We start from the raw sequence: 15,924 nt of genomic DNA, 5'->3' as shown, positions 1-15,924 counted from the left end.
CGGTGCGAGGGTAAGAAATGCAAACGTATGTTTTCTCTGTAGAAAGATGAAGATGCGGATTCTCGCAAGTGCGCTGAGAAAAACCCCGCTACGCCTTAAAATTTTGTATTGCATACAAGTCACGTTATAAGCTGTACGCAATATAGGACGTACTCAAACACTGGCGCTGCGCGCAGAAGCCCGTGAGTGGTGCGGCAGTGTACTCCACGGTTATTTAAGGGGTATATATTACTGGCGACATGGAAACAAAGGCTTAAAAGGAGGGGGTAGGAAAGAACTTTCCTATTCCGCTCCTACTAAGTCTGTTTCCTCGCCGCGCTATAGTATGTACCCGCCAGACTTGAGCCAACTAGCCAAGCAACATATTCTACTCACAGTTATTTATTTTCTTTAGGTTTAAAGAACAGCTCCGTCCAGACGCTTCCTGCCCAACACTGGAGGCGCAGTCTCAAACCATAACCGAAGCTCATGCGAACAAGACGCGAGATACACGGGAACAAAATTCAACTCTGGAAACATAATACGGCCGACGTTCACCCCTTTACCGCCCTGAGCCGAAACACGCCACGCGAAATGGCAACGCTCGGCGATCTGCCAAACAACGACCGACCATAGAAAGCGACCGTCGCGCAGCCTCCGCCAAAGAGAAGTGGGAGCAATACGTGCCGAGCGCCGCCTGCCAGCAATTCACTTAGGCGCTGCGGCGAAGCGCATCTCGCAGGACGGGAAACGGCGGCAGACGCACGATCACGCAGTCCCGGCGGCGGCATCGTGGTGGGGGGCAGCAAACAACCACCGCTGACTGTCGCTGGAAACTAATCGATCGATCATCGACTCGGCCCCGGCTTGAAGGGGGGGGGGGGGGGGGGGCAGATTGCGGGAAGCCTTCGGGCATACGCACACACACCTGTGCGAGGGCGGAGCTTATTTCCTGGAGGCGACGCCCCCCCGTTTTTGAGCCGGTAAGCGCCGCCTTCTCCCGTGTTCGAACCCAGGCCGGCTCTTTCTACTCTGCCGCGCTAGTTGCATGCAGTACGGAGGAACTTTGCCGCTTTCGGCTAATTCTGTCCCAGTGATAACTTAGGAGCTCAAGCGTGGCGTCAGCGCGTTGACAGGCTTTGTTCTTCCGTTCCGGTCCTGGCGATTTCATGACTTCATGCTTTTCCGCGTAACATATATCGTCGGATGTCGATTTCGTGGTTTGTCTGTCTTCTATGTAGATGCATACTTAAAACTTCATCGAGGCACTATTGAAAAACTGGTGCACACGCACATAATTTGCTTCAATTGCGTTTTCCGAGTAATTCGTTCCCAGGGCGAATTGTCATTCTTAGATACATTGTAGTGTTAGTTCTCGAATCTCAAGTACATCATCATTCCCAGTATACAAAAGAATGAGAGTTGGTGAAAACGCTCACGAGACTGGCAAATGTATAACTGGAACCACGAAGTATTGTAAATTGAAATATAAAAGAGAAGTGAACGGCAACGGTGAAGACTTGAAGAGGTAAGTTAAACATCCGCAAACGCAACTAATCGCAAATGGTATCAGCCGGCACCAGTTCGTATCAGCGGTTTCGCGCAATCCGATCTACTTTGCTTCGCATGGTAGTAGCTCGGCTGCCCGCAAATGTAACCCGCTCCTCACAAGTTCGGTGACTTGCCTGTCTCAGCTCTTCGCATACGTCGCGTGTTCTCCTTTCCCCTGCCTCTCTCCGTCTCTTTCTCTGAGCCGCGGTGCTGCACCGAACCTTCGGCGTCCCCTTCCTCTCCTCCGCCGTGGTCCCTTTCCTCCTCTCGCGGCGTGGAACCGAGCCGCTGCCAAAGCACCGCGGAGGCAACGCCCGGAGTCGTGGCTTGGGGGCCACGTAGTTTTGTCGGTCTTTCGCTCACCGCTAGACGGGGTTGCGATCTTTTTTCTTTCCTCGAGTGCGCGGTCGCCGGTCTCTCGGGCCTCCCAACAACCGCGGCGGGACGGATGTTGTAGCATGCTCTACGGAGTGGCGCACTCCTCTTCGGTCGCAACCGCTCACCAGTCGAGTCACCACAATCACCACGCTTGTGGCGGCGCCGCCATCCGGAGGAGCGTCGCCGGCGGCCGCTGCGCACCATCCAGGATTCAGCTGGCGCCCTCCAATCAGCAGGTGAGTAACTTACACGCGCTGGTCTCGCGAACGCGCGTGCAAGGCGCGAACACGCGATATTAGGCCGTCCGTTTTGAGGTGACTCGATAGATCTCGTTATTTTATCGTTTCAATAAGTATGGCAGGTCTAAAGGACACGCACTGAAACCAGTGTCCCTTTGTGTATACCCTATGCATGGCTGTTCACAGGGCAGCTTGTCTCTTTTGACAGCCGGTATATAGTGCACAGACTTTGAACCATCTGTCTGGAGCACTGTCGCTTGAGCGCAGCACGGTGGCGTAAAGCGAGGGTAAAAACACAACTGCGAGTTCAAATGCAGTTTGCGATCACAAAGCGCGTTTGACGTTTCTTCTCACAAGCAATTTCTCAAGCCGAGCAGCAACGCAACAATGTCGCGTTCTGTACTTCGCCGCTGAAAAGCCTCGTGACCGAAGGGTAGACGACAGTTCAAAGGACCTACTGTACTCAGAAGGATCATTTTCCGATTGCAGATGCATCGTCATCGACTGTGGCATCGACGCATGTCCGGATTCCCGAAGTCGTGAGGCTAATTGGCGATGTAGCATGACATAATCTAAAGGACTGTGTACTAAATAAATGCGAAAGTATAAAAAAAGCAGAAAAGGAAGAATATGAAGAAACGTAGTGGCGGTGTAAGTGCGGATTAAATTCTTTGAGTTCCAACAAAAACGATGCGAGAGAAGAGTGGTCGTGTAAGCTTTCGGTCTGCGGCAGGCTGCGCAGTGGCCCCGGGCTTCGTTGAACGTGTGACGATAGTACAATATCGAAAGTAATCATCCGTATCGATGGTTGGATACTGCAAAAATGTCATGGTTCGGAACTTCAGTCAATATTTCCAACTTCAAATCGGCACGAAGACCGCGTCAGGAGCAGCGGACTGCGATGCGCCACTCTTGGAAAAACACTCTTTGCTCCGCGGCTAGCTGTGGCACAGAAAACAAGCAGTATCGCTCAATAGAGCGCGCCACTGGCGTAACCGTATTTATCAATACCGCTAAAATATTGACACAGATATACGTACATTTTACGACATTTTGTTGTTTCAGTAATCTTAGTCTTGTTTTAATAATGTGCCTGTCTAATGACAGGCAAAAAACATTCCGCAGATAAAAAAAAAAAGAATGATGGCTCAGATACGCCTGTACTGGAATAATCATACCGAAACTTGATTGTTCTGAAATGTTCAAGCATTGAAAAAGACACGAAATAGTGCAGTCAGGGAAATCTGCACAGCAGTTTCCAGTGTACGCCTTCTGTTTTAACAGCCAGAAGTGCACTGACATTTATACACTTCTGTTTACACTCACTTTAGAGAGCGTTAAGGAGCAGGGCAAAGAGCGTGCCTTACCATAACTGCGGGGTTCAAGGTTGAACCACTACAAATTAAGCTTGTTTGGTGGCTTCTTCTCATAAGCACTGCTCCTCAAACCGACCAGCAACGTAAAAATATGGCTTTATGTGCTTATTGTAAGACCGCAGACCATTGCGCTAAGAAATGCAGTGTTGAAAACAAAAACTAAGTGGATGACAGAATCACGAAAAGGAAGTTACGTAAATAGCCGCGTATGACCCACGTACACATAAAGACCCGGCTGGTTTGTCGCGACACGTTTAATGAGGTGCTCATAGAAACTGAGACACATAGTGCAGGCACCTTTAAGTTTTAAGGTATATATATGTGGTCATAGAATCCTTGGTAAAATCAACAGCTGAATACCACAATCCCTGGGCCGTATTCTGAAACGTTCCACTTCGGCGATATTCTCTTTTTCGCTTTCAGGCGCGCGCTGATTGGCTGGGTGAGCAAAACTGAATGATGTCGGGCTCAACCAGCCAATCAGCTCATCCAATTTTCCTAAAACAGCCAATCATCGCGCGCCTTAAAGCGAAAAAGAAATATCGCCGAAGTGGAACGTTTCAGAATACGGCCCCCTGTCGCTGTGTTTTTTCGCCCTCTTGGCTTTATTAATGCGATAACAAAAGCCCCACTCTTGTCATAGAATCCTGTTTAAAGCGCACTGACGCATCACCGCGGGAATAGGAACGAGAAAATGTTGCTTCACAAGAAACTGTCACTTCATCGCAGTCGTGTACAGGCGTGTACATTTACGTGCATTTATGTACCCTTGTGTGTGCATGCTCATACTGGCACCTTGATAGCTGCTTCGCTGTTCTTACATGTATATTTCTTGTACGATTTTCATTTCCTTACTCGCACCACATAACGCGTAGGGATAACAACGTATGGTGATCCGTTATGCGTGAATCTTAGGGTATACAGAGTCATAACGAGCGAAACAACTGTGTTCAAAGTAACCTGCGCTAATCAGTACTTGATTGCTTAATTGTGGTCCTGTTTCATATGCATTCGTATGCATACTTCCAGCCGGTTGCAGTTTCATCTTATATCGAGCACCAGGTAAACTGATGTTAAAATTGCATTTTTATTTTCAGTATTGCATTCCCAATTTACGAAGAATTGAAAAATAAAGAATTTTGTCTGAGCAACGTTCCAAGTATAGAATATAGTGTCTAACGATAAAGCTCTTGCGCTGCGGCTTGCATGGATGAGGAATTGGGCTACAAGGCAAACGTTTCTGGCATGTGGTCGTGGCGGTCTCTCTCTCTCTATTTTTTTTTCTGTTCTATGTGGAATCTTGATTGCCATGCAGCAGTCGACTAACGCTCATTTTGATTAGTTGCCCACTATAGGAGAAGTCTAGCTGCATATGGTCACGGCTCACTTAACATTCTCACCGTTCTCAAAACGTTGTTCTATCAATACCTATTTTTATTTCGAAAGCGAATACAGGAAATTGTTGATCCCGAGGATTCCTCTCTGGCCAGGTACTTTTAAAGTTTCCGAGCCAGGTGGGCTGATGCTTTCTCACCAGGAAAGGGCAGACTGCCAGAAACGTTGAAAGCATTTTTTTCTTGTCAGTATTCTCGTCAAGGAATCATCCCTTTGTGTCATGGTTGTTATGTTGCTCTCCACCCATACGCTGGGCAGCTGTCCGACGATATAACGGTTCGCCGACTGCCTCTACATTTTCTTCACATGTAGTGACGGCGGGGCCCTCCCTGGGTCAAACCATCGTCTTCGTTTTCTCCGCGGACTCAAGATTATCGTTGAATCAGACAAACACAAGTAAAGGCCCTTGTCATAGTTAACAATTTTCGTGTAAAAACAATTCTCGTAATTTGTTCGCTATCAACTTCACGTTTGCTCACTGTTTCATCTAAGAATTCATGACAAGGGCGAGCGTGTTCCTCCTCCCTGTCATATAGCCAAGAAATAAATTCTATAAGAAAGCGAAGTGCTTAGTATGTGAACCATATAGAGAACCTATAGACAGTTCAACTTAGTTTTTATGCTAGTTTTGATAACAGTAATGGCTGTCATCATGGCCATCCTTCTCATACTCCCTTCACTAACTTGGCACAAATGGGTGAGTTCAGTCTTTTCTTTGCAGTGAAGCTACCCCATCCATTTTTTTTTCTGCGGCACGGTACGCGACTCGTCGAATCAAAACGAGAGAGGTCGTGTTTTGAGGTTTCTAGTGGGCAGTGTTTGGCAGTTGCGAGTAGAGCTTTGTGCGCTAACATCAGTGGCCGACCACAACGGTACGTCGACAACTGCGACTACAGTGGTCGACACTGGGCAACTCGCTTCGAAGAACCGAAATATATGTCTGGCTTGAATTAATTCCCGGCTATAACGCACGTCGATCACCAGTGACGCGTCACAGTGCACAAACCCCATAAAGCGCACTGCTCCGCTTTAGACGTGGAGGGCGAGACAGATTGCCAGTCACCGCTACTTACGAGGGAGTCTTTTGTGATGGCGAGTTGATGCAGACGGGATTAACAGCGGCGTTCTTAGGAGAACGGTCGTGAAGAGAGAGAGAAAAAAAAAAGAATAAAAAAGAAAGGACGGCCACGAAACGATTGGAAATGGTACAGCCGAGTGATGTACTTCACATTCCTGACTAGTTCAGGTGACTTCTAGTATACTGCGCCAGTCTTGCTCATGTAGACGAAAAAGAAAAAAAAAAAAAAACAGAAAAGAAAAAGTTATTGTCTGCTGCTAGCACAGCACTGTTGGCTTGGCTTGGCGCACAGGCCCATGATGGAGACCTATGGGGGCGCGTCTAATGAAGTGCGGCTCCCAGCTCTAGGGGGCGGTTCAATCGGTAGTCATTACGTTTTTGGGGAGTGGAAAATCCCTGCTTTTGCTCCGCTGTGTTCCCGTCGAGAGGGGCCTGTAGCTCTATAACAGAAGCGGCAAAAAGGGAACCGCTGGCCCGAAAAGCGACCACAATGAAAACCGGGGACGACAGCGGCTTCCAAAGGGAGGCGGGAGAGCAAAGGGGGGGGGGGGGGGGGGGGCTTTGCGGACACAAACAGCCGGTCTCACTCTGTCCCTCTTTCTTTCGCAAGAGAACCCTGCGGCGTGGAGCTGCAGGACCAGGGGGGTCACAAGCGCCCTCTACAGCCGCAGAGACACACGGTCCGCTTTTTTCGTGTTTGTTCGTTTAATAATCTTTGACGATGCTCGAATCGGTGAATGTCACAAGGGCAGCCGAGCGGAAGGAAAATGAGAGAGAGAAGGGCAGGGTGCTCTTCGCTGGTGCTCTTGGTCGTCCGGAGGCAGCCGCGGCTGAAAGGGGGGGAGGGGGGCCAAGAGGGGGCGCGATCCTGGTTTGGCGGTGCGCACACACCAGCGAACTGGCATGGCAAAGCGTTCGTCCTTTCGTTCCCCCCCGCCACCACCTTTCCCGTTTCGTCCGCCATTGTGGTGTGGGAGACTGTCGTCTGCTTCCAGTGAAGCAGCCCGCGTGCTGCGCTGTGGTCTGTTGCGAGGCGCGAGCAACGTAGCAGACGACAGGCAGAGAACTGGGGTCGGTTGTTGTCGCTTGGTCCCTGCTTGCTTCCTGAGTTCGCGTCATCGCGATTCGAGTGCGTGGCCGCAACGCAAGACTGGCTATGTCTGGTCAGTCGGGTACGAACTGCTGTCACTCATATCGTCGTGTTTTTTTGCCCTCTCTCTCCCCCGATGTTCTCCCGGGTTTGTGGTTCAGTGCGTCTGACCGGAACGCTGCTTGCAGAAGGTCAAGAAAGTGGTCCGAAGTGGAATGGACGGGGATTGGAGTTCGGAGGGGAACTCCGTTGGAGGGCGTCTATTCAAGTCACTGCTTGCTCTCTTCAGCGCCCGAAGAAAAAGAGTAGTCGTGTTAGTTCTCAAGTGGATCAAGATATGAATTTAGATTGCATAGGTAATTTTTTTCGATGTACCTGCACTGGCGAGGGTGCACCGATGGGGCAAGATTACAGTATAAAAAAGAAAGCTCAAAATGCGTGCGGCGTTGGTGACTGTTGCCGGAGCCTCTGATATAAATAGGCACTTGGTGCCGCAGCTAAACGTCGCCTCCCTTCCCTCCCCCTCCCCCACGGCCTCTCGCGCGTCTGAAGAAGGCGCGTTTGCTCTACATATATGGTGTTTGGCGCTGAGCCGTGCTCCCTCAAGGGCTGCAGAAGATAGCGCCAACCTTTCCCTTTCCCTCAAGAACCACTTATCATCATATATGGTGATTGTAAAGGAGAAAAGAGACGCCTACTTCTGCAGCCCTTAAGCGAGCACGGCGCAGAACGCGCGTTTGTTCTCCGCCGTGCGTTCACTCCCCGTGAAAGACGCGCCCCTCGCGCCCTTTCACTCGCACATACAGCGTTCGGCGCGCGGCGACGATTTCATCTCAAAATGACGTCATACGGAACCTCACGGCGACGGCGACGGCGACGCCGACGGCAGAAATCTGCTTTTGAGTGTCCATATAATTGCTATCGCAATAAAAGAGACGCCTACTTCTGCAGCCCTTAAGCGAGCACGGCGCAGAACGCGCGTTTGTTCTCCGCCGTGCGTTCACTCCCCGTGAAAGACGCGCCCCTCGCGCCCTTGCACTCGCACATACAGCGTTCGGCGCGCGGCGACGATTTCATCTCCAAATGACGTCATACGTAACCTCACGGCGACGGCGACGCCGACGGCAGAAATCTGCTTTTGAGCGTCCATATAATTGCTATCGCAATAAAAGAACTTGGCTTCACGTTTACACGACCAGAGCAGCTGGACAGGAAATTACGAAAGCAAGTAGCTATTATTGCGGAAATAATTCAACAGTTCAGTATGCATGAACCATATATGATCATCAGCTTGTTAAAAAAATGTCACAGTTTCGCCCTAAGGGCGAAGCAATGAATGCGATAGCAACACAGCAATGTCATACGAAGTAAGGTGAGCGGCTTTGGTAGCAACAACACGCAGAACTGTTGTCGACGCCATCGGCGTTTTGCCCGCGTTAGCTCAAAATGCGTGCGGCGTTGGTGACTGTTGCTGGAGCCTCTCATATAAATAGGCACTTGGTGCCGCAGCTAAACGTCGCGTCCCTTCCTTCCCCCTCCCCCACGGCCTCTCGCGCGTCTGAAGAAGGCGCGTTTGCTCTACATATATGGTGATTGTAAAGGAGGAAAGAGACGCCTACTTCTGCAGCCCTTAAGGAAGCACGGCGCAGAACGCGCGTTTGTTCTCCGCCGTGCGTTCACTCCCCGTGAAAGAGCGCGTCCCTCGCTCCCTTTCACTCGCACATACAGCGTTCGGCGGCGCGCGGCCACGATTTCATCTCCATTGACGTCATACGGAACCTCACGGCGACGGCGACGGCGACGGCGACGGCGACGGCGACGCCGACGGCAGAAATCTGCTTTTGAGTGTCCATATAATTGCTATCGCAATAAAAAGTGTTGAAATGGGTGGCTGCGCAAAAGAATGAAAACAGTGAAACACAAAATTTGAAAGCGATGTGGGGTCGAAAGCGATGACTGACGAATCCGTGCATTCTCGATAAACGTTCTAGCAACTAGTGGGAAACCTAGACCTTCAATTTTGCTTTCCTCTTCACCTTGGGAGAATGTTTTGGAACTGTGCGGAGAAACAAACAAAACACGCAACTACTCCCTGAAAGTTACCACTTTACTAATGTCTGTTAGTAGAGTTTGGGTTTTAACTAAATTGCGCGCATTATTAATTAATTTCAAAAACCTGTAGCGCCATGCAGGGGGTGCCCAGGCCAAGGCTTAATATTCATTTCACTCATAATCTGGCTGCACATACAAAGAAATCACTTCTTCGAGGTCCCTACAGTGTTCCAGTTCTCTGTAAGGCTGTAACAGGATCCTACAATTCCGTCACTATAATACTAGCAGGTAAGAACATCTCAAAAGGCTATTTAGTAGCGCGCACTTACACATGTTTCCATGTGTATTCTTTCGTAGTGTCTCTTTCTTCGTATTCGCGCAGTAATTGGCTACGTTAATCAAAACTGCTTAACGATTACCTAAGATTGCCTTTTGCAATGTAACAGCTTAGTGGACCACCTTGAGCCAGATAGGAGTGTCGTAGAAGTGGTAGGAGTTTGTTTCCTTGCTACCATCAATAACGTGCACTTTCATTTTTAGCCAGTTAGATTAGCTAGGATGGCGAATATAACAACGTCGGGTAATCTGAGAGAGTGAGATAAAGAAGATAATAAATAAAACGCAGAGGGGTAAACATAACCTGAGTGTCCTAAAATGGCAGATTCCGGTCCAATCGTGTCAGCAGTTTTACAGGGTCATGTCGGGTCGTTTCGCGAGTGGCGCGATCTATAAGACGCCCTCGCAGCAAACCTAAAACTTTGGTCACTAATCATAAACTAAATCATAATCATAAGAACAACGAATTCGATGCTTTAGGCTACCTATGGAAATCGTGTTCACCAAACAGGGATCTAACGAATGAAACAGTTTACGTATACCTAAAAAAGAAGAAAGATATGTAGAAAACACCACGGGAAGTGATCGGGCTTATAGGTTGATTGTAGATGGCTATTCGTTCTGTTAAGAGTATTTTTGGGATGACGGAGCAATTCCAGAGGCAGTCGTGATGATAGTCACGAGAAGTTTCGGTCCGTCGCCATGAATTTGCATGGTCCCGCCCTCTTGTGGCCGGATATATATCGCATGTATCGCTATGGTATTTGTGGTCACCTGGCCATTCCTAGCGTCATACTGGTAATCCCTCCAACATTCTGTTTGGATTACCGGTCTCATTGACTCAGATGGACTCGCATTCATCCTAGTAGTGGTACGCAGCCTAGGAGCAAGCACGGCTAGGAGGAGAGAGAGCACTGCGCACAGCCGCCGCTAGGGAGCGCTGCCTGTCGATCGCCTTTATAACGAAGCGCTTGGGGCCTCCGAAATCATTCGTTATACAGGTACCTTCGTTGTAAAGGTTGCGCAGCGCACTACTCCCGATAGAACCGTGACAAAAGTATTCCTGGATCCGTTATACAGGTCATTTTGTTGTAGCGGCGTTCGTTCTAGAGGCGCTCGACTGTATAAGAAAATTTGGCTCATGCAATCGTCCGGCTACTACTGGAATTATGCGTATAGTACATGAATTTATATAATTTTCAAGCTACTAAATTCATACGTTCTTGTGGCATTGCTTATTACGCTTTATCTTTCTAAACACCAAAGCAATCGTAGTTTTTTAAGCGCGTGAAGTCAATAAGTTTCTGCGCACCTGCATGATCACAGCCAAGTGCTGCATTTATAGCGAATATATTGTTGAAAATGATCAATTCGCGAAGCCGTTCGAAGTCAAGGACAAAGTTTAGACATAAATCCAAGTGCTATGTATACCTCGTCATTCTAATACTGGCTGAACGGCCATACTTTCTGGTCCCGTACACACTAGTAGCAGACTTCTGTATAGTAGTTTTGTGTAGGAAATGCTATGCCCTACGGGTCCCGAACATAGAGATTCCTGCAAAAATTATTACAGGGTTAATTCTGGCGCTATAGTGGCTGCGGCATTAAAGGAGCTGAAAGCATAGCGGTTGAGCCACCGTGGGAATGACGAGGTATGTATAGCTCCTGGATATATGTCTAAAAAACTTCGCCCAGAGACTTCGAACGGCTTTGCGACTTTGCAAATTGATCATCTCCAACAAAAATATTGGCTATAAATGCAGCAATTGGCAATGATTATGCCTGTGCGCAGAAACTCATTGACTTCGTGCGTTTAGAAAATGATTGATAATGATGTTTACAAAGGATATGAAATGGAATGAATAACGCGAGCGTCTGGAAGCACAAGCACGAAGGTTACACAAATATACATGCACTACCGGAGATTCCCGTAGTAGCTGAGCGATTGCAGCGCCACGGCTTCCGCTAGTAATTCTCGTAGGAAACTTCATGGCCGACGGTCGGCCGTCGTAGCCCACAGCGGCGGCCCTCGAGCTCACCTGCCATTGACTTCGCAGGCTCGACGGCTCAATCGCTCAGCGCCGCTGTTCTTTTCACTCTGTACGCGTAGCGCACAAAGAGCGCCGAGCCGCGCCTAAAAGAGGGAAAGGCACACACACTCGCGCACGCGCACCAAAAATACACAAAGGTGGCTAAAGCCCAGTGAGCGGTGTTTGCTCTGCGCCCTGGGCGGGTCTAATGAGGGCTCTTCACACGCCCCACGGGGACCGCACAATCGGCGACCGTGCCGAACCCCCGCTGAGCGAAGAACGCACACACAGAGATTCACCCGGTTTCGAACGCAGCCTCGTACACGGTTCGCGGCGGAAAACGACTGCGCGTTCCGGTACAAAGAAGCGAACACCGAGTTGAGGCGTGCGGAACGCATCCAGACAAGGACGTACACGACGACGACTCAATACGCGAAGCAGCGGCTGCCGCGAGCTTTGGGAAGCGACCCCGAATGGAGCCGTTTTCTCTGCGTTTTGCAGAGTTGGAAACGTGCCGGCTTTCCTTTCGTCGAGGAGTAGGTGCTCGAAATGCTCAGGCAGAGGGGCGTGCGTGTCCCTTTTATGAAGAAGAAAGAGTCGTCAACGAGCCGCAAAGCTTAGCGATGCCGTTTGTGTAACACACGCATACAGGAGGTGTGGTTTTGGATTTTGCGGTTGGTGGCGGTGCCTGACGTGGAGTCTCGAGATGTGATGAATCGGAGGCGTTGAAAGAACTCCTGAGCGACGTTGAGGAACCGGAGACGACGGGCGTTTTTGCGAGCGACGTAAAGGGTGAATATTCTTAGGCATTCGTTAGGGAGCTATGGGGGCGCTGGTGACAAATTAGGCGCTTCGCGATATACATAGACAAGGAAAGCAGTCGCATGCCAACCAACGCGTGTCAGGAGTCCGTTTCTTCGGAGACAGATATATTCAGCGCTGTTCTTCGGGCAGGTATAGGCTTGGTGACGGAACAAGGTGTACCACCGTGGAAACGCGGAAACCTTGTGTGATACCGGCACCTCTAATAATCTAGTGTCATTTTATCGCAGACGGCTGCTGAATCGTCAGAAGTTATATGTAGCGTTAATTCATGAGTGCGTATAGTGGAAACGCCGTTTTGATTGCTGTAACTGACACCATTGTAAACGGTGCTCGTCAAAAATGATAATAATGCTAATGCGAATTCGTTTTTGATGAGATAAGCACATATATAGAGCTCCATTTCTTTTTTTTTTAAGTCTGATTGGCGTGCAGCCGAAACTTATGGACTGGGAAAATGAATGCGCCATAAAGTTTAGTGGGCCAATTTATGACGCACAGTAAAAGTACACGGGAAGTTTCACGCCTTTAGCGTTCTTGAGGGTCGCTGATTCAGTTTAATTGCAGTAACATGAAGTTTGCATGAATCATGTCATCGCAGCAAGCATTGCTGGCATCAAAGTGCAGGAATAAAGGCACCTGCAGGAACTCGCAGACTTGCTTGTTTATGTCAACTGTGCCAATAAATCTTCCGAGCACAAATGCAGGGCACTTCCTGTTTCTACAAAATGTGCGCAAGGCAGACGGGACCAAGATGCCTATTATAACCGCTCTGCTGTCAAGATGTCGGTAATGCATTTGTGTATTAGTACTGTATAGAAGTTGTTGATAGACCCCCTCTTCCCCTTCCCTTACGTAGAGTAGCAGGCCAAATGCTCCATATTCCGGCCGACCTCTCTACATTTTCAAATCAATAAACTACTTCTTCTTCTTCTGTCAGTGAGTTTGCTCTCACTCAATATGCAGACAAGTAATCGTACAGAGGGCAGCTGACTTCTTCAAGAAAGCGGGAGACTCGTACCACAGAAAAAGATTCCTTAATGTATTTTTTTTTCCTGTGAGAAACTGGACCTTTTCAGTGACCGGTCCGTTTACCGTATTATGTGTTTGCCCAAGAGAAAGCAAATATTTGTTTCGTATAAAAAAAATAAAGCAGTAGCGATGCTTGTTGTTTGCGGGCACACTGCCACTTTTTGCCGCCACTGAGCTATGGCAATCATCCCGCGAAGCGGCCCCCGCTCGACAAGTTCTCGGCTTGATTCAACACAGCTGGGGAGTACCTACAGGGGGCTTCTCCGCATGCACCTGCGTTGGACGGCGGAGCCAACTCTTTGTGCGGAAGGGGCAAATTATATTTCCTGTATCTCGCTCGAACGCAGCAAGCGCTGAACACGAAGACAGCCCTACTGACGCATTGTTCAGTGAATCATTGGCTTGCGTTTTCAATCGAGGCGTTACGCTTGCTTCTTGTCTCAGAAACTGTGGTATATCTGTACACGCGCGCTCATGATAACGGAACGCATGCTTCTTCTCTGTCCCGCGGCCAATATCGCCCACCTCTGTCGCCCACGTACTGTTTGTGTTTACAACCGCCTGTCGCAATGACGGTGCTAGCACTTCCTCTTGTAGCCCTCTGTCTATCATTATGTGGCTCTTTAGGTGCTAGGTTGCTGTAACATAGAATAAACCATGTTTGAGTATCGTCGGCCTCTTCGTCTGTGGAACCTTTAAACAAACACGACAGAAACACCACAGAGGAAAGCAGGATTTGTTATACGAGTTAGACACCGCTCTCCCCACTTGCTGTCCAGGGAAAAAAAAAAGAAAAACGACCTGCACGCAAGCAACGTTGCAGTCACGCGCTCGTCTTGAACTGTCTGAAAGAGCCGGTGAAAAACTTCAAACACGGTGAGGCTTCATCAAGTCATGCGTTAGCACGGTTCCCGGGGGCTCGTCGACCGGGTTTCTCGAGCCCAGACTCCACGCGGAATCCTCACGCGACTGTTCATCTCAGGCGGGCCCCTTATTTTAGGCCAGCCGCTCCGTTAACCGTTTCGGTCTATTTTAGCAGTTACCAAAAGGAAAGAAAAAAGAACCCGCCACAGTAGTGCTTCTATCCATTCCTGGTCCAGCCCTTTTCTTCCTTCCCTATTGGTTCGCACGTCACCGCAGCGCCGTTATTATCGCCAGGATAGCCCACTCGGTGCGATGGCTGATAAGAGAATCGAGCGGAAGGAAAAAGAACCGTTAGAAAGCACGGCCACCGGCAGAACGCAGTCCCGCATTGCTCGTATCAATTAGCGCAGAGGCGTGCGAGAACCTCCACCCGATTTGCGGTGTGCTTGGGCGCGTGTTGGTGATCTCGAGGCTGGCGCCAAGGTCGTAATGGCAGGAGAGAGCAACACGCTGAGGCTAAGGGAGACGGCAGAACATAGACCGGCCGGCAAAGGCTTCAGCCGGAGGGTCGATATCCTCCCCTTCCATCCTTTCCCTTTTCTCAGCAGATGCCACGCATGCCCGGATGGGCGGGCAAACGATGAGGCCCGCCTTCTCTTTCTCTTCCCCTTCTTTATTCCTCCTTTCCTCCTTCTATTCTACCCGCTACTCACCATGCCTTCTCCTCGCCCGGCCTAGAGCTCTGTCAACAGCCCCGTTCGCGATTGCGCTAAGTGGGCTTGCTGCGTGGTTGTACCACTGCGACTTTCCCTTTCTTTTAGAGAACAGATATGGATAACAAGTTGTTGTTCAGACAAAGGTATCACACTCGCCCACTCTTCTACTCTTCTACTGCTATCGAGCTAAATGGCAAAGCGCTGCTTTGTTTTATGCTTCTGATCACAGCTATACGTAACGTTGCCGCAAGCTTTGCTTGTATAGTTACGTAAGCTGCAGTAAGTAGCTTTTAAGCTACGGCTACGCGCTGTGAACACCGCGAAAGACAGGGACGGGCGAGGCGGGAGGTATATATAAGTGGCCGGACTGTGCTATTGGTTGGTTTTTCGTTTTCGATTTCTGGCTTGTGCGTCTCTTTGCCCATGACTTTATGCTCTGTTACGTGCTAGCATAAGCAGAGGCTTTGCAAGTGGGCGGCAGGAAGCGCTTGGGCCTCCCCGGTCCTCGAGAACGGGGGGCTCAGCCCTCCCTTTTCGCAACCTACAGCTTCCGTTATCCTTACGCAGGACAGACACAATGTCCATGCCAGCCGTGTCATCACTGCACAAAGGAACGTCGCCTTCTTAAACCGAGCACACTAATCCGCGCAGTAAGCCTATGCATTGCCTCATTTCCTGGACGTCATGCGCGTGCCAGCCATGAAACGCACGGAACCGGGCATGTTACGTATATAGAATCGGCTTCATTACTTCCTCGCGAGACTCCGCTGAAAACCGAGCGCGCCACGGTACACCCCATTCCTCAGGAACGGAGGTTCAGGTCCCCTTGCAGACTCCGCCAGTGTGTTAAACCCTCCCCCCCCCCCACCCCTTTAAGAACGCTTCCGAAGCCTCTGTGCATAAGTGCTTTGTTTTCGCTCTGCTATGACAAAGAGATGTAATTTGTCAGTGTAGAAGATACCATATAAGGCGCACATATAGACGAC

The 15,924-nt window shown here is 49.6% G+C and overlaps 1 protein-coding gene across 1 annotated transcript in view; it reads left to right on the top strand.

Moving 5' to 3' along the window:
• Nucleotides 1–1,865: 1,865 nt before the first annotated feature.
• Nucleotides 1,866–15,924, top strand: part of LOC119431139 (eyes absent homolog 2-like) — a 90,291-nt gene continuing 76,232 nt past the window's right edge. The window contains exon 1 of the mRNA XM_049657858.1: nucleotides 1,866–2,144. Within this exon, the coding sequence (XP_049513815.1) occupies nucleotides 1,989–2,144 (156 nt within the window). The 5' untranslated portion in view covers nucleotides 1,866–1,988. The remainder of the gene's footprint in view (nucleotides 2,145–15,924) is intronic.

Source organism: Dermacentor silvarum, chromosome 10 (genome assembly GCF_013339745.2).
Source record: "Dermacentor silvarum isolate Dsil-2018 chromosome 10, BIME_Dsil_1.4, whole genome shotgun sequence".
NCBI lineage: Eukaryota > Metazoa > Arthropoda > Arachnida > Ixodida > Ixodidae > Dermacentor > Dermacentor silvarum.
This window is presented reverse-complemented; position numbering and strand designations above follow the sequence as displayed.